Genomic DNA, 18,659 nt, shown 5'->3' on the forward strand with positions numbered 1-18,659 from the left:
CTTCCTATCTGTTGGTTCTGATCTCTGTCTTTCATACTGGAGAACCTCCTTCAATGTTTGGTGATCTTCATAGACAGAGGCATGAAAGACCTAAGTGAAACTCTGTGTACATGGGTGGTGGCTTCGTCAGCTAGATGGCATCACTATGTGGTAACTAAGTGACCCACAGATGTCTGTATAATGGGTCATTCCCTTTCTCCAGCTACACACCTTTCAAACATAGGAAAGATAATCCTGGCAATGATGCTGCTAGAATCTGGGACCTGGGAGGTGAAGGGCTTCCATCAGTAGGCAGACTTCCCCCTTCAACCCCCATTTCCAGTCTAGCTCCTCATCCCTGCCCCCATTGTGCCTGAGGCCTTCAAGCCCAGTGTTCTTTGTTCTAATTATTCTAGAGGATAAGCTCCTTCTTCTAAGGGAAATGGGAAAATATAACCCTTGGCCACAGGGTGAAGTGACACAGACCTGGAGGTCTAACTGCTCCTGTCACAGAATGTCAACTTATCCCTCTGTGTTCACCTCCTCAAGTCACCCTGACTTTTCTGGGCTACCTGCTGCCTGCCATCGCTAAGGTCCTCATGAGTTTCTAGAGGCAGATTGGCCCCTTCTTATCACTAACTCCCTCCTCTGCTCTGGGAGGTCACTTGCCGTCCTCCATCCACTGGACATGGTGAAGGTCAGATAAGATTTCAGTTTCTCATTCACCTTGTGCCTTCAGAGCTATCTCCCAAAGAAGGAGCCAGTGGTGTCCTTAAGGAAATGTTTATTTTCTTCTCCTCAAAATAATCTATATTCTTTGCACCCCTAGTTATGTCCCACTGGGGCCACACTGTCGGCCGCGGTGGCCCCTGTGGCTTGGCTACTCTTGCTTCTCGCCACCATTGAGGCAGAATCCCACTGAGCTCCTCTGTTGATGAGTGAGTTTAACTCCCTCACATCGGTCACCTCATCTGCCCCCATCTTCCCAAGGCTTTTACATCACTTTGAAATTTCCCTATTGGCTAGTACCTTAGTGCATCAACACTTCCCTATCTTTTTCAGCAGCCACATCAGGTATCCCCGGGCCTCCCATGTTACAAGACGAAGCTGTGTCCCTCCTCCTTTTCCTTGCGGCCCTTCTTTCCTTCTGTCTGCTGGCTTCTGACATTCATCCTTTCCCTTTACATTGCCCAGAGCTTCTTGGGCAAACTTTATGTGAGCATCACCAAGCTTCCTCCCTGCTCGCCCCACACTCTGCCCCTCAGTAGACTTTCCTAAACATATAGCCTCTAGTGTAGGTCTGACCCTCCTAGGGGGCAAGGGTGGCTGGAGGGGTTTCTCGCCTTCCAGAGCCAACCCCAGGGCTGCAGCTTGCCCATTCCCCAGGGCTGCCGACTCTGTGAAGGTCTCGGAGGCCCCGGTGCCCTCCACAAGTTCTGAGCAGCACAATGTGACTTCAGCCATCTTTGCGGGCCAGGTCCCAGGCCACAGCCAGGAGGCCAGCCTGTGGCTCATCGTCTACCCTTTCTCTCCAGATCCCTTTCCTGGGAGCTGGGATTAAAATCCATGAGAAAAGGGTGTCAGAGAATTTGCGGCCCTTCCACGACCGGATGGAAGAATGTTTCAAGAACCTGAAAGTGAAGGTGGAGAAGGAGTATGGTGTCAGAGAAATGGTAGGCATGGTCCCCGAGGCTGGGAGGGGTGAGACTGGTGGAGTGCAGTGTGGGGGGCGGGCGGGGGGGGGGGGGGATGGGAGCTGGCAGGGACCCTGCAAAGGAACTTCCCCTGGAGGAGGAGGACCTGACCCAGGCGAACCTTCCTGTAAACATGGTCCCTCACGGTCACCCCTAGACAAAGCCCAGGTACAAAGAGGGCCCTCCACACTTAGGGACTGCGGAAGCACCTGATATGTGCCCAGCCTGATCTCAGCACTTGGCATCTACAACCCATTAAGTCCTCACCACATGCCTGGGAAGTAGGAATGGTTTTCAACTCCTTGCATCTTTTGGGAGGTTCAGAAGCGCTAAGTAACTTGCCAAAGGCTGCACAGCAAGAGAGTGCAAGGCAGAATTTTCACCTGGCTCTGTTTGCCTCCAAAGCTAGTGCTTTGGGCCACTAATAAGCTCTGGGACATAAAGAGGCCAGTGGCCTGGTACTCACAGGGACATCTTTATCCTCCTCCCCAGGAAGCAGAATCCTGAAACATCAAGGCTGTGTGGTCCCATAGAGGCCATGTGGCTCAAGCCTCTGACTCTATAGATTAGAAAACTGAGGCTCAGAGGGGGTCCTGAGTTCCTAAAAAGAGTGTAGAGGTAAACCCAGGCCTCTTGTCTTCTGGCCTGAGTTTTTCCATGAAACGAGTCCCGCAATTCTGTTGTTAACTACTCAGAATTGGGTCAGATCTCACAGGTTAAGGCCAGAGTCCTCCATAAGACTGCCCTCCCTTCAGACACTGGGGTTCCCAAGCCCCCTGCACGTCTGACCAACTGGTTTCAAACTTGGGGGTTCACCTGACCCCTTCAGGTTCACAGAATTCCACAGAACTCAAGAAAGCTCTATGTTATGATCACAGTTTTATGGCAAAAATACAAATTAGGACCAGCTGAAGGAAGTGATGCAGAGGGTGAGGATGGGAGTTGTCCCAAACACACCGTGGACGTGTGCCGAGGGCACGACTTCCCTGCCGGACCATCCATGCAGCCACCAGGACACTCACCCTAGCCTTATCTGGGGGGCTCTTACTGGGGTTTTACTCCATCGTCATGAGGGGGTGACCCCTGGGCCGCATGACTGAAATCCACCCAGCCCCTTGTCCTCTCTAGAGGTGGGATGTCTACCAGCTGGGACAGAGCCTGACCTGGGAACCCCACAGTTGGTCCCTCGGCCTGGCCTCCAGCCCGAGTCTTCTCATGAGTATCATGGGACCCCCGAGAAGAACAAAGGGGACATTAAGAGATCATCTCCCAGGAACAAGGAATAAAGGCCAGCCCAATTCTTTCCTAAAACAATCACCCCCTGGCTTCAGCCCGCAAGGAGTTTTGTGCAGTGCCCTGCCCTGCCTGGCAGCTCCGCCCTGCTCAGCTGGAGGCGGTGGGGGAAGGCAGCGGCCACAGGACCGGCCCCTCCAGCCCCTCCAGCAGGCTGCTCACCACCCTGCTCTCCCCGCCTGCAGCCCGACTTTGAGGACAGGCGTGTGGGCCGCCCAAGGTCCATGCTGCGCTCCTACAGGCAGATGTCCATCATCTCTATGGCTTCCATGAACTCTGACTGCAGCACCCCCAGCAGGACCACCTCTGAGAGGTCAGTGCCTGCCCCAGGAGCCCCCAGCACTGCTGACCCCCCACATTGCCCCTGGGTCCCCAGCAAAGCCTTGCTGCTTCTCCTTCTGCCCCAGAGGCCACCTGTCTACTACTTCCCTACCCTCCTGCTTCCGAGCCTTTCCCTAGCTGGTGCCTCACTAAAACCCCCATGGGCACACTGTGACGCTGCTATCCTTAGTGCCACTGAGAGGGGGTCACTGGAGACCCAAGCCCAAGGCAGCTTTTCCGAGCCCTGGCAGGACTTGGCCACAGCTGGTGTCCTCCCAGCCTGGCCATCTCTGGGCTGGAGCTGCTACCCCAGCCTGTTCAATCTCACCTCTCCTCATCTCTGCTGGGCGCCACCCCCCAAACTCCCTACAGAGCTGCCCCTCCTGCACCCACCCATCCCTCTGCAGGGGACGAAGGTGCTCCTTCACCCCATGAAAAACCTCTCCCCTCCCACCATCCTGGGGTCTTCCGCTCCACCCGGCCCAACTCCTCTCCTCCAAGGACATGGTAACGTGAGTCGAGGACTCTCCAGCCTCACCTCCTGGTTGTCCCACAAGGTCCTGCAGACACCTGCACTTACTGGAAGGAGAGAATGGCTCAGGGAAGCTGAGTGATTTGCCCCAGGCCTTCAGTAAAAGGGACAGCGCTGGACTTGAATCCAGAGCCGCAGCCTAGCCCTGTCTCTCCTCACTTCATGTCTTTCCTGCTTAGGCTCCCATCCCCCAATTTCATTTTACTCTGTATTTTGAATGTTTGCAAATTAAGCAAGCAGCTCCCCGAACTCTGCCAGGTTAGCGGATCTGCTGCTGACTCCTGTAGGGACAACTCAGCCAGCCTAGGTCCCTGCGAGGCGGTCCCCGTGAAGCTCTAACTGCAGTTCCTACTGCCGCCCTTGTGCCCTTCAGCTTTGACCTGGAATTAGCAACTCCGAAGACTCCAAAAGCGGAGCCGGTAGAGATGATCGTGGGGAGCACTCTGCCGGAAGTCAAGCTGCGGCGGTCCAAGAAGAGGGCCAAGAGGAGCAGTGTGGTGTTCGCGGATGAGAAGGCTGCAGCCGAGTCGGACCTGAAGCGGGTGAGCAGCCCCAGCAGGCTGCCTCTAACACCTTTAGTGCATCTCTGCTGCTCACATGCTATCCAGAACCCCCAGACAAGGTCCCATTCGAGCCTCGTGCTTGCAGCAAGGCAGGTGATGCAGAGGGAGTGTCTGAGGAGCAGGGAAGCAAAGCGCTGCAGGTGTTCACCCAGCCTGACGTGACAGAGCCGGGATTTGAACCCCAGCTGTTAAGACTCCAGCCTGCGCATGCCTTTCCCACCATGTGGCAAATGGGAGAAGCTGACTGGGCACCCAGACAGAGGGAGGCAGCGCACCCAGTGCCGGGCTGCTGTTTCTACATCTCTGCCCCGTGTCCCTCACCCAAGGACCATTCCAACCTCTGACATCTCAGATCCTGCTGGGCTCCTCTAGTGAACCAGGAACCCAGCTACAGATGTAGAGATGGACTCTCACTGCCCTGACTTTGAGAGTTTTTATCCTATAACTAATAACTATTTAATAGTGAAACTTGGTGTCATTGGGTTCAAATCTTAGTTTCCCTTGAAAGAGAAGTTTGTTGAAGGCATTCTTAGAGGCTAGGAAGGGGAGAGGGATTAACTGTTCTGGCAAGGGAGGGGTGTCAGATGAAAGGGCAAGGGTCCTGCTAAGATGCCTTCCAGTAAAGAAAAGATCCTGCACACACTTCCCAGTAGACCTTGGAGGCTACTCTTGCCAGGGCACAAAAGTGGAAATAAGTCCTCCATGTTTTACTACTCTAGGGGGTATCATTCACATGATTGTCTAAAATGAATGTCTCCCAACCCCTAGAGTAACATAGTATACAACTTGTGCAACTGTACATGGCAGGCTGGCATGGGATGATAGAAAACAGAATAAGTCAACTAGGTACACAGAAGCCTTGCCAAGCCATTATCATTGACTTTGCCAGGCCAGGAGCTGCCTAATGCTAAGCCTCTGTGGTGTGTGTGTGTGTCTGCCTGTGTGTGTGTATATGTGTGTGTATGGTGTATTTCTTCAGCTTTCCCGGAAGCACGAGTTCATGAGTGACACCAACCTCTCGGAGCATGCGGCCATTCCCCCCAGGGCATCCATCCTCTCTCAGATGAGTTTTGCCAGTCAGTCCATGCCCACTATCCCAGGTATGCACCCTGCCACCGGCAGCACTGGAGGGTACAGGGATAATGGGGCCACCAGCCTGGGGGGTGGAGAGTGGGTGGGGACTGTAGCCATATAGCAAAGGGGCCGGGCATCCCGGGGGCAAGAGGCTCTGCTCAGAGGCCCCCGTCCTCTGAGCTCTCACCACCCTGCCCCCATTCTGTAGGGCAAGCTGACCTGCAAACCCATTTGGAGCTGGGCTGGAGGCCTGTGGTCCCTCTGGTCCTTAGGAGTCACTAGGAATCCACTTGTCACACTAGGCAGCCCTGCATTCTCCGTTAGCCTGACCTCCCCACTGGCCAGAAGCCCTCTGTTTCCTTTTTGGACCTGGAACCCTCTTCTGGAATTGCAGAAATTGCCACCACATCTTCTAGCTGGAGAGTGTTTGATTCATAGATGCTACCTGTTTCTGCCACCACTCCTTCACTGTCCAGTGAGGAGGGCAGCAGCACACGGATGACCATTCCTACATCACAGAGGGGGATGCTGCAGCCCTCACGGGGATAGTCACACCCCGGATCGCTGTGTCTGGTGGGCCTCTGTCTCCAGGCCAAGGATTGGGGGGGAGCAGGACAGACAAGCAGCTTCCCTGTGGAGCTCAGCAGGCAGATCTCAGCAAAGACCCCTGCCATCTCTTGAGTGGGGACCGCCACCAGGCCTCGTGCTGAATTTTCATCTTTGATTTACAGCTCAACACATAGCTACAAAGTAGATGATGTCGTTAGCCCCATTGTGTGGATGAGAAAACCGAGGCACTGGGAATGTCAGGCTCCTGCACGTCACCAGCCAGGAAGGGGCAGAGGCTGAGTGTAGGCCAGGCCCTCTGTCCCTGGAACCGTGCCCTTGACCCCTGCCTCATCGTACCAGGCACAATAGCCCCTGAGCTATGGCATCCAGCCAGACACACAGTCATGTCCCTGTCACCCTCTCACACCGCCACGATACCCTGGAGGTCTGCACTGTTGTCTCTATGTTATCGAGGTCAAAACAGTGTCAAGAGGTGGCTGATTTGTCAGGTCCGCACCCCTCTGAGCTGGGGGCTGCGGCCGACAGCTCTCCACCAGCCCCTGCCGTAGGGGGACGAGAAATCTCTCCGGTGTAGAAAGATGAAGGAGAGTGAGCTCGCATCGTCTCCCCACCTTGGGGCAAAAGGCCACCTTCCCTAAGGATATCAGGGCCCCAGCAGCCAGGCGGCCTTCCCCCAGGTCCCCACATTTCTAGTTCAGAAGCCCCGACGAGACTTTGATGGCGCCAGACAGCAGGACCCTGCCCTGGGTTTGGCCAGCTGTGCCCGGGAGGACAGCTTCAACAGTCCCCTTCAGGGCAGCAGCCAGGCCTTCCCACCTCCTGCCTGGCGCTGTGATGTGCCCTCCGTGGCCTCTGTCTCTGTGCCCCAGCCAGTCTCCTGCCTACCTCCCGCATGTCACCCTCCTGTCCCTTAGGCACCGCCTCTCCTCCACCCACCCACCCACTCCCTCTCTCCACTGTCCTTGCAGCCCTCACGCTCTCAGTGGCAGGCGTGCCTGGGATAGAGGACGCCAGCTCGTCTCCCCGCCTCAGCCAGACCTTCTTCCCTCTCTCAGACGGCGACAAGAAGACGCTCAAACGGAAGAAAGTAAATCAGTTCTTCAAGACGATGGTGAGGACCCAGATGGGTGGAAAGACAAGTGTACGTGGGAGGGGGATGGGAAGAAAGCAACGCAGAGAGAGGAGAAAATGGGGGCGGGGGGAGGCAAGCATGAGTGTGCACGCCCAGGCACGCACATTTGTACACTCCCTGGGAGGCACGGTCAGGCCCACAGGGGTTGGGATGCTAGCCAGACATGCCCCCACTGCAATTCTCTTCTTGGGCCCTGGTCTCTGAGCAGGAATGACCCCAGCAACAACTGTCGAGGGGAGACACAGGGCCCCTGGGGCTTCAGGACCGCTCACCGTCCTTTGCCCAAGTTGCCTTTTGGTGTGCCTGTCAGGGCCCCTGGGACTTCAGGACCGCTCACCGTCCTTTGCCCAAGTTGCCTTTTGGTGTGCCTGTCAGAGCCACAGCAGCTGGCTATCTTTGGAAGCTGAAAGTGCTTTTTAATTTTCTTTTTTGGAAGAGCTTTCCTATTCAACTTATATTACAGAATCCTACTAATTAAAAGTTAGTTTCCAAGCCCTGACTTTTCATGGCCCATCTCCTATTGTTACTTGTCGGTCTTGACTTAAGATAAAAAAAGTCCCGTCGACACTTCTGATCCTTAAGATAATACAAACCAGAGCCCGGCTACTATAATAATCCCAGGTTTACCATGAGCATGCAGGGAGTCAGGCACCATGCTGAGCCCCTTCCAGACCTTGTCCCATCTGACCTGCCATGACCCCGGGAGGAGCTGATGGGGCTCACAGAGTTAGGGAGCGACTGGCCCAGGTTTCCACAGTGCATGGGGCCACAGACGCTGTGCTCGAACCATGGTGGGGTGCCCCCTCTCTGTCCAAAGTCAGGGTCATGCTATCCTGCACTCACGAGGCTTTGGGCAGGGAGCCTTGCTACTGGGACAGGGAAGCCCTGTTTCGGTGCTCATGAGAATCCCATCCTCTGTGTGTGTGTGTGTGTGTGTGTGTGTGTGTGTGTGTGTGTGTGTGTTTATCTTCTTCTCCCACAAAGCTGGCCAGCAAATCTGCTGAAGAAGGCAAGCAGATCCCTGACTTCCTGTCCTCGGACCTGTGAGCTGCAGCTGACCAGGGCTGCACAAGGGGAGCCAGCGAGAGAACTTTCCAGAGGAAAAGAGACATGGTGGGACACTGAGACTCAAAGTGGGGCACCTCCTTCCAGCTGCTCTCCCTAAGAGGAACAAGGGCTGATCTGGCCCCCGCTCGCCGTGATCCAAGCGCCCGGTGAGGACGCCCCTGCCTGGATTCGGGGCTGTGTGCACAAGGAGCCAGCAAGAACGTTCTCTCCCACCGCGCTCTCCCCAACATCCTAGACGCATCTTTTTATAACCCGGTTTCTTAGGTATAAGGAGCTGTATTTTTGTTTCATTTTTTTAAGTCCTAGCACCTAACAGAACAGCCTCTTAAATATTCTTTTATTTTATTTTTGGTTAATAGTTTGTACTTCACATTTTTTAATACAACCAACCAGTCTTTTTCCTAGTTGATCTTTTCCAAAGTGTCACTGTTTTCTTACTGACAATAAAAATGGGTGCATGGCTCCTGTCAGCCTTGTTGCATAATTCCATTGGCAGCGTCCCCGCAGCCTGGAGAGGGCGGGAAGGCAGGCCACGCAGACCTGTCGTGATGTTGGGGGGCCTGGCTCCAGCCTGTCGCAGCGCCAGATTTGCCCTCCTCATCCGTGGCCCCCCACCCCCAGGAGCCTTCTCCAGGATTCCAGTTCCTTAGGGGCCGAATGCTGGCATGTAAGGACGCCAAAAAAGCCTGCCAGAATCGTCCTCAGGTGATCCTCCTACTACCTTTCTCCCCTTCTGGAAAGGGATGGAAAAGCCATGCGACCAAAGGCTCAAGAGTTAGGAAAACAGTGGACAAGTGGTCCGGCCTTTGGATCTTGTCACCAGGTCAGAAGTTGTAGCTTTTCTTGGCGGAATCCCAGGCTTCTCAGATGAGGCCCAAGAAAGTTGAGGAGCTCTTATGGGCAGAGAAAAGATTGTGGAAGCAAAGGCTTCCCTCCATAGCCTGAGGGAACTGTGCAGGGAGAGGCCTTGGCAGAGCCTAAGGACTCCGTCTGAAAGGTGGACTCCAGCTGGGAAAGAATCAGCACCGGGTGGGTATTAAGTGCATGGCAACATGGGGCTCCGAGCTAGAGTCATGTAGAGATGTGGGGTGGACACTCACTTCTTAGACACGGGCTCCGTAGGGGTAGTGAAAGGTGAGAGAGAAAGACGGTAAGAGCTCAAACTGATTGAGCTTGACTGACCCCAGCACAGTGCTACAGACATGACAAGAATTAGCTTCCTATATCAAGATTGAAGAGGTGGGTATGGTTATTTCCCAGATGAAGATATGGAGGCCTGAAGTGACCTGAGATCATCCACCTGGTGAGTGGAAAGGCTGGGATTCAAACCCGGGCAGCCAGATGGGAAGCTTGGCTTTTAACCATGCCCCTGTATTATCTCTTGGACACCTTGGTGCCTCAGTCCCTGTAGCCTTGTCCACCCCAGGCTCTTCCTGGTGGCCTCCATTCCCCTTGTAGAGCCCAAGACCTGTTGCTGCTGGGCCAGCTTCCAGTTTCCTCAACAGTCCAAAAAGCCCTGTGATGGTGGTGGTTTGTCAGTCTTGGGTTCTTTAAGGTGAGGAGACAGCTCCAGAAGGTTTGGAAGAGAAGTGAGGGTCCTCGAGAAGCCGAGAAGCCACACATCCTTGGGCATCACCATGCTTCCCTTGTAAGACACGAGCCCGGTGTCCCTTCTTGTATCTGTTGATCCTGTCCTGCCCTTTTCCTCTCCAAGTGATAGGCTCAAGCTTCCTAGGCCTGCTGTTTCTCAGTCCAAACTATGAGATCCCAATGTTTAACTTTGAAATGTTTGCCCTTCCAACAACAAGTGGACAAAATCTCAACCAAGATGGAAAAATAGTCTCCCCTTCTCGCACAGCTGTAGAACAGACCTGATCCCTTGTCTTGAAACTGCCAAGGTCATTTCTTACCGAGGCATTTTACAAAACACCCAGATTTGGGTACTGTTGTTGCGTCCTAGGAAAGTCAGCTTTAACCTCTAAAAATTTCATAACACTGTCCTCCTTGCTCAAGAGTGTGTGGCCCCATGAGTTCCATTTCCTGAAAATTGTCAGAACCTGTGAGTTTTTATGAAGTCCGAAGGGGTCTTGAGCACGCCTCCTTTTCCCATAGAAGTGGAGCCAACCGTGAGCTTGGCGGATTCTTATTTAAACAGAGCATGAGCGTCACATCTCCTTTCAATTAGGACCGTCATCAGGCTGATGGCCCATTTGATGCTCTGTCAGGACAATTCCAGATGTTGTGGCTCCGCACCAGTAACGTCGATGTCAGCAGTAATAACCATAACAGACGACATTAATAAAACTTCCATTTACCAGACACTTACCCTATGCGCCCTCCACTCACATCTTCACACCAATCCCCTGAGGCTGGCATGAGGATCCCAATTCCACTGATGTGAAAAGAGCTGGGGAGTTGGCAGCCAGTAAGGGGCACAGCCAGCTGTGTCCACTTCTAACCTTTTGACCTTATTACACACGTTCACTTTCTAGCTCTAACCTCAGCTCAACATGCTCCATGACCATTTTGAAGGTCTCCCCCTCAATGCCAGTGATGGCTCCCAGGATAAGAGGGTGGGGGCTCTATGTCTAGCACAGGTCTCCTTGTGCCCCTGGACATTCCCTTATTATAAGCCAAGTCTGTCAAAAACTAGCCAATGCTGCCACCTTCAGAGCTCCCTGGGAGGGAGGGTGGGGTACATGGGCTGGGACGAAGGAGCCACTTGCTTGTATCTTTTCCTTTCCTGGTGGAGAGTTCTTAGGGACCTAAGAGATCACTTCATCCAGCCCTCCCATTTTGAAGGTAAATGACTCCTACAAGGCCACACAGCTATGATCAGCAGGACCCCATATGGAATCAGCCGTGCCTCGCTCGCTGGTTTCCTTGTAGGTAATCTCCCCTCCATGGCACTCCCTCATTCTCTGTTTAGGCACCCAGAGACCCCTTGCTTTCCATGGTCCCTTCCTCTGCCTTAGATCCTACCATCCACACTCTAGTGTGAGCTGAGGTGCTGCGGATACTCTCCTTATGGGAGGGGCATTTTTGGCCTAGTCTCCAAATGGGGAGTGGAAGCCTTCTTAACTTCTTCCAGACTTTCAGGCTTCTGTCAGGAAGTAGTAAAGAAACTGAGAAAAGCAAATGGCCTTCCCAGCATCTAAAATCAGGCTGGGCTCTGCCCCCAGACATCCTAACCAGTAACACGTCTGTTTGCGGTTCCTTCTGAACACTGGGAGCCTCTGCCTTCCTGTCATAGCTCCAGTTCCCAAGGAAACAGATCCTCGGGCAATGACTGATCACCTGTGTTTGGGGGCCACGCAATCCTAGAGCAGCAAGAAAGGAGGAGGGGGGTCGGAAGCAGCGGCAGATGAGGAGTCACTGTGCCAGCTCAGGGATGGAGCTACATCACAGACTCAATGTCAGTCAGCCGCTGGCCATCTGGACACTCCACATTAGCAACAACTATACTGTCCTGGACACAAGGGATCCCATGTTGTTGGACGCAGGGACAGTCCCATCCCTGCTGGTTTTGTGGTCCACCAGGCAAGCAAGTGGTGGCCGAGGAACAGTGCTGGCCATCCAATGCACCCGATCGTCACCTGCCTGATCAGTGGTCTTCCTGGTGGGCGTTCAAATGTGGATCTACCAGTTTTGAATCTATGCCTGCTGGACCGTGTATGCACCTATTCCCCAGACCCCAGTAATCAACCTTCCAGCATTATTCTTTTCGGTCCTCTGACCAACCAGCCCAGCCATGCTCCCCTGCCCGGGAATGGGAACATCTACCTCAGCTCACACCGCCCTCCATTAGCTAGGTCACCCAGGTGTCCTGTTTGCTGCTCTGCCCCTGGGTGATTCCCCTCATCCCTGGCTGGGGCCCTGACACAGCACCAGTCCATTTCCAGCTAGCACTGACAGAGAGGGCACCGTGAGTAAAAAAAGGCGTTAGTCCCATTCTCCTCTGTGAGTTGCCCATATGGAAGCCCCTCCACAGGTCCACAGGTCTAGGTTGAAGGAGAGACATCAGTGAAGTAAAGTAGGTACCCTGGGATTCTGATCCCATGATGGATGTCTGCCATGTTGACCCACCTTATGCCTCGAGACACCGATGACAGCCGCAGTTGACCTCTCAGTCTCCTCCAGGGAGGTGCTCAGCCCCCGCGAGGCCCTGGTAGCCCTCTAGGAGCTATTTCTTGAGCAGAGCGGCAAGGAGAACATCGCCGTGCTTCAGGTCCTGGAAGCAGGCACTGTGGTGATCATAAAGGGCCTCGTCAGGGACTCCGTTTGGCATCCCCGGCCACCAGAGAGGGTTCCAGCAGCATCGGAACGGCCAGGTCAGATGGTCCTGGACACAGAACTGCCTGAACCACAGCCTGGACCTGCTGCAGAGTACTTGTGCTCTAGGCTCCACTCAAACTGGCAGGCTCCAGAGTCACCTGATGAGTAGTTTGAAGCAGTGTTCCTGAGCTTTTTACGTCCAAAAATCCAAAACGACTCCTCAACTTCGATGCGTCCTCTTTGGTGGAGGAAATGTGAGACACAGCAGCTTGTCGTGTATGTTCAGGGGATGTCCCAACACGTCCTGACCCCTGGAGCTCTAAATATTGCTAGCATTCACATGGGTGAAAAGTAGCAGGTCCCTTCTCTAATAATAGCGTGGAATAAACCCAGAAAGTTCTGCCATGTCAACTCCATTCTCTGCAGGCCACCACCAGCTCAACCTTTAAGGAATTATCTTAGGAAACTATTAAAACCAGCTCCAGATAATGTAATAAATAATCCCTATAATAATAAGTTTCAACAGCCCAAACTCTTATAATAATAAACACAATTAACCATATTGTTTTTCTTGGACTCACCTCTCAGTGACTCCAGTGAGAAAATTCTTAAGGAAATTATATTCAGTTATTTATGACTTTTGATGAAATTGAGGGGAAAGGAAGTAGATTATATGAAAAATCCGTCTCTGCGGCAGAATCCCGAAATTCACAGATTGTAAAAATAGTCGAAAATTAAAAATAAATATTTAGCGTAGAACGTTCTAAGAAATCTAATGTGAATTACAAAATGTTTGAGCCATGAACTTTTACGAAGTATTAGGTTCCTGGAAAAGTGGCTGCCTGGCTTTTCAATGTTAAGTGACCACATTTATGAATGAATCAGTATGGTCTTCCTCGATCTTAGAAATGGCCTTGGGGGCAGGTCACTTGAAAACCCACCCAGCGGGACCCTGGGTAAGCAGTGACCGATACCCTGGTACACAGAGATGAGGTCGGGTGGTCGCTGGGCTAGGAACTTTAGAGGTCTCAACTCATTTCTGATTCACGGAGACCCCTGGGATATTCACTGCCATGGCCCCAATTTCCACAGAACAAACCAACGCAAAAAGACATCCCATAGCCTCTGCCACTCCCTCACAAATGTGCGTAGAGCCTAATTCGTGCTGAACATCATCAAAGCCCTGAAAAAAATAAAAAAAAATTAAAAAACAAAACCGCACCCGTGCCCTCAAGGAGCTGCAGGTCCTATAGTGAAGTCAGGCAATATGCTGGTCATCGTAGTGAAGTCTGACCCAGTTCCAGGTGTGGGGGGAACCAGGGGGAAGAATCCGGGGCCTGGACACCAGAAGGAAGGCTTCCCTGGGGAGGCGGCGCTGAGCTGGCTTTAGAGGGTAAGTCAGGGCTCTCCGGGTGGAGAGGAAGGGCATCCAGACCACGTGAGCAGGCACGGAGCTGAGGGATCACGAGAGGCTCACGTGACCACAACCCAAGGAAGGGCACAGCCAGGGGGCAAGGATGCGGCGGGAGCAGCTGGTGAGGCCAGGCGTGTGTGGGGTCTGGAGTGCCATGCCAGCCATTAGAGGGGCAAGGTGCAGAGAACCGGCTGCCTACCAAGCAATCTGCACTTAGTAGATATGCACTTAGTAATTTTTGAAACTTCACAACTGCCCTCTGAAGTATAGATTATCATTAGTCCCAGTTTACGGTAAGGAAACAGGCCCACAGAGGCACAGGCATTTGTCCAGGATCGCACAGCTAGAAAGTGGTAGAGCAGGAACTTGATGCTTCAGGCTCCAAGGAACAGGCCAATGAGCGGCAGCTTTCCGAGGGCTGACTCTGGGGACAGGGGCTGGCTCCCCAGATCTCTCGCTCTCTAAGCGGGGTGTGCATCATTGGAGCAGGGATGCTCAGGCCTCACCTGTGCCTCCTAGGTCAGAATCTCTGGGGCCCCTTGCCCAGGAGAATTCCTCTTAATAAGTTCCATAGATGGGACCTGCTGGGCAGGGCCTTGAAAACCATAGCTTTGTCTTCCATTTGCATATGAGGAACCTGAGGCCCACAGGGGCCACCTCAGTCCACAGTAGTCCCGGAATGAAATGAACAAGTGACCAAACCCATAAAGCCACTGCCCCCAATCTGTGTTCTTTACCCAGAGATGGGGGAGTGGGAGAAGAGGGAAAGGGGTGAGGGAGTAGAGGAGCTCCTTGTTCCTTGGGTGCAGGACAAAGGCCACTGGTGGCCCTGGAGGGGGATCATCAGTGGACAGGGTCACAGCTTCACCTAGCATGGAATCCGACTCTATTGGTTTCCTATTGCTGGTGTAACATTATCACAAACCTACTGGCTTAAAACAAAACACATTTACTCTCTTCATGTTCCTGAGATCAGAAATCCAAAATCAGTCTTATGAAAATCAGGGTGACCGTAGGGCTGGTTCCCCAAAGAGACGTCCGAGGATGGTGTCTTTTCTTGCCTCTTTCAACCTCTATAAGCAGCAAGGCATGTGGCCTTCCTTGGCTCCTGGCCATCTTGCTCCCTCCCTGCTTCCTCATCATACCTCCTCTTCTGCTATCACATCTCCCTCTGGCTCCCTCTTGCAAGGGCAGCTGGGACTATGCTGGGCCACCCGGGTAGTGCAGGCTTATCACTCCCCGTGCTCTTCAACTTGATCACTTCCGCAAAGTCCCCTTTACTTTGGAAGAGGACAAGTTCTCAGATTCTGTGGATCTGCACTGACATCTTATGATGGGGAGGTCATTAGTCTGCCTACCACACTCACAATGAGAAAATTCTCTCCCTTTCCAATTCTCTTCTGATCCTTTTGCCTTCTCCAAGCAGCGTTTTCTCCCTTCCCTAATGCTTGCTCACCTCATCTTCTCACAAAGAGTGAGCCGGCTCAGGCCTGTGCTGCCTCAGGTCGCTCATCTGTAAAGTGGGGATGATTAGAGTAGGGACTGAATGAGAACACAGGAACGAATTCGGGCTGTGCCCAGCACAGTGTTGGCTCTAAAGAGAGGCTACTTTTTCTCACTGTATTTATGGCAAGTGATACTGATTACCAGTGATTCATTTCCAGAAGTCATATGGAATTTATCTTTAAATTCATTAGGGCACCTGGATGGCTCCACTGGTTAAGCGTCTGCTTTCGGCTCAGGTCGTGATCCCGGGGTCCTGGGACCCAGCTCTGCATCGGGCTCCCTGCTCAGCGGGGAATCTGCGTCTCCCTCTCCTGTTCCCCCTGCTTGTGCTCACTTTCTGTCTCTGTCAAATAAATAAATAAATCTGTAATAAATAAATAAGTAAATTCATTAAGTAGAAAGAAACAAAGAAAAAAGAAAGGAAAGAGGGAAAAAAAAAAAGAACCTGAGAGCCAATTTAAAAATTATTAAGTAAATCCAACTATAGGCACTGCACCAAGATGGCAAATCAGGAGTGGGAGCCTCAGTGCTGTGCGGCTGTGACAGTGTCCTGCATGCCCTAGAAATGCTACTGTGGAGACGATCAGTTTTTGCTGAACAAGTGAAGGATTGATTACTCCCAAGCACTGTATCAGAGGTATTTCCTGTACTGTCTCGGGCAGTGCTGGCAACAGCCTTCTGAGGGAGGTAAGCCTGTTACCCTCGTTTTCTGAGCGAGCAGAGGCTGGGAGATGAGGCAATGGCAAGGCGTGCAGAAAACATGACCAGAGCTGTTGGACTCTCATTCCAACTCATCCAACTGCTGCTTGGCTGACTTCTAAGACATTTTGCCCCATTGACAATCCAGTTCCCACTATTTCCATTGAAGTGGAACGAAAGTGGTCCCCCCCCCCAAGGGGCACAATTCCTCCTTGAAGCTGCTGTTCAGTTTGGAACCTTGCCCCTTAAAGGGGCTCAGAAATCCTTGGCCACAGGCTCTTAAAGGTCAATGAATCCCTGCCCTCCGCTCTCTGCTTTTAAATATATGGCCACCAGAGGGCGGTGTTTAACTTTGTTTCTCCGGCTTCAAGCGCCACCAGAAGCCAAAGAGCAGAGTAGAGAGCCCCAAGATTGATCAGCCTGGCTGACACCTGGACCAGACTTCCTAAAAGCCCATACCTGGGACAGAGAAACTGGTCCCATGGCAGGCCCCAAATATTCTGAGGTGCAGCTCTGGTATGCAAGAAAGGAAGACCAAAGGACAGCCTGTTTCTTCCCACACTCCTCCAGCCCCTGAAAGTCAAGGCCAGAGGTGGGGGCCCTGGCCAGCCATGGTCTATGGGGCACATTCACCCTTTCTGCAGGCCTTGAGCTGCCTTGAGCTTCTGGACCTGGTAATGCATACAGCTGACCGCTGGGCACACACCCTACTCCAGAGGAGTGGCAGGCCTGACACTGACCGGGTGTGGGAGGGCACAAGAGGCTGGGAGCTGTAGCCACCAGACTTGGGGCTAAAGGCTGCACGGGGGCCAGGCCTCCTAAGACATGCCAGGGCCCAGGCGCGACAGGGAGACTCAAGTGAGCTTCCTTTAAAAACCGCCTCTAAGGAAGGAGACCCTGGCAATAGACAAAGGGTAGATGAGGAGTTTGGGGGAAACGCTCCTGACCAGCTTGGGTGCGAGTGAACTTGTCACCTGATTTGAGTGCCTGTCTTCTGCCATACCCATGGAGCAGACAGTGGTTGGGGGGGATTCCCTGGGGATTCCCTCCAGCCTCCTCCAGCTGGCACAGTAAGTGCCCGCCTTCTTCCACCTCAAGGACCCATTGGGTCTGGAGAAAGTGTGAGGCAGTTGAATGGAGAGAAGGAAGTGGAGAAACGAAGGTAGGAGGGAGGTGGAGGCCCCAGAAGTCGGCTGCATGACTTCAGGAAAGGGGACGGGAGGGGAGCTCATCATCAGCCACAGAAGGCAGGGGCTGGCTGCGGAGCTGGGGTCCGCCCCAAGCATCCCTCCCTCGGTTCCTCCTTTGTGACCTCACCTGTCCCCCAGGCCCTGCCCACAGGCTGCTAAAAGGGAGGAATTAACCTACAAGGGTGCAAACTGAAGGAGGAATTGTACACCTCAAATGTATGTTGACTATAGTATATAACGACTCACAGTCACTGAGTGCTACTCTAGGCACCAGTGATTTACGATGGTTACACCAATCAGCTCACGGGTTGCTCACAGCAACCACGTGGGTTAAATGGGATCAGATCGTTCCCATTTTCCCTTGAGAAGACAGGCTGAGGTTAACTAAGTCACTTGTTAAGATTTGCAATTAGCTTCTCAGCTGGGGTTCAGACCCAAGTCCCCCTGCTCTCAGAGCCTATGTCTGCTGTGAGTCCGCAAGAGAGCCCTTTGCTAGCCTCTACACCGGACTCCCAAAGCAAGTCACCTGTGTGCTTGAGTTTACTATCTAAATCAGAAACTGAAAAACAACAATGAAAATCATTTCTGATTTCCACCCAACAATAATAATTCCCAGTTTGGTATTTATATTTATAAATACACATATTAATATATATATTTTACCATAAAATGGCACTTTACAGTCCATTTCATTAAATACTGCTATTAGAACAGAACATCTTTGCATATTACTAAATATTCTACAATCTATTTTTCCATTGCTTCAAAGTATTTCTTCACTGGGATGATACCCAATTTATTTGACCGATCCCCTCCTGTTGGACATTCAGGTTAGTTACAGTTTGTTATAGTTTTACACAATGCTCTGGCGAATACCCCTGAAGAGAGTTCATAGCTCTGTTTAATTCTGCAGGACAAATGATCAGAAGTGGAGCCGCCAGGTTTCATTGCCAGGCCTTGGGTCTACATGGGTAGTCTCTAAGATGCCTGCCTCTTGAAAAGTCATGGCCCAGCCTTCAGCGAGCCAGGCCTGGCAGAGACACTTTAAACAGAGATTTTCTGAAAAGAAAGTACATAGTGTGCTTACCCTGTGTCTCCCCTGGGCAGTCGGGCCCTTTGGGATCATTTCATTCACTGCTCCCTGGTGGGGACAGGTGGTTTCTCAGGACCCGGGAGGGTCCCTCCCACCCAGTTTCCTAAACTCATTCTCTGGGCACCCGTACACTGCAAAGGAGATGCATCCCATGGCACCTGGGTTTCCCGTGGCCTGTCTCCTGATGCAGCTATAGAGGAAAGCAGACAGCCTGGCGAGGGTTGGGGGAGCTCCCTGGAAGACCGCCCCTCCAGCT

At 52.7% G+C, this 18,659-nt stretch overlaps 1 protein-coding gene across 1 annotated transcript in view; it reads left to right on the plus strand.

The window, feature by feature from the left end:
* The window catches only part of DOCK2 (dedicator of cytokinesis 2), a 411,678-nt gene extending 402,982 nt beyond the window's left edge, over positions 1-8,696 (plus strand). The window contains exons 47-52 of the mRNA XM_047729407.1: positions 1,515-1,652; positions 3,152-3,279; positions 4,193-4,361; positions 5,362-5,482; positions 6,995-7,137; positions 8,143-8,696. Coding sequence (XP_047585363.1) covers positions 1,515-1,652; positions 3,152-3,279; positions 4,193-4,361; positions 5,362-5,482; positions 6,995-7,137; positions 8,143-8,205 — 762 coding nt within the window. The 3' untranslated portion in view covers positions 8,206-8,696. The remainder of the gene's footprint in view (positions 1-1,514; positions 1,653-3,151; positions 3,280-4,192; positions 4,362-5,361; positions 5,483-6,994; positions 7,138-8,142) is intronic.
* The last annotated feature ends 9,963 nt before the right edge of the window (positions 8,697-18,659 follow it).

Source organism: Lutra lutra, chromosome 5, assembly GCF_902655055.1.
Source record: "Lutra lutra chromosome 5, mLutLut1.2, whole genome shotgun sequence".
Taxonomy (NCBI): Eukaryota; Metazoa; Chordata; class Mammalia; order Carnivora; family Mustelidae; genus Lutra; species Lutra lutra.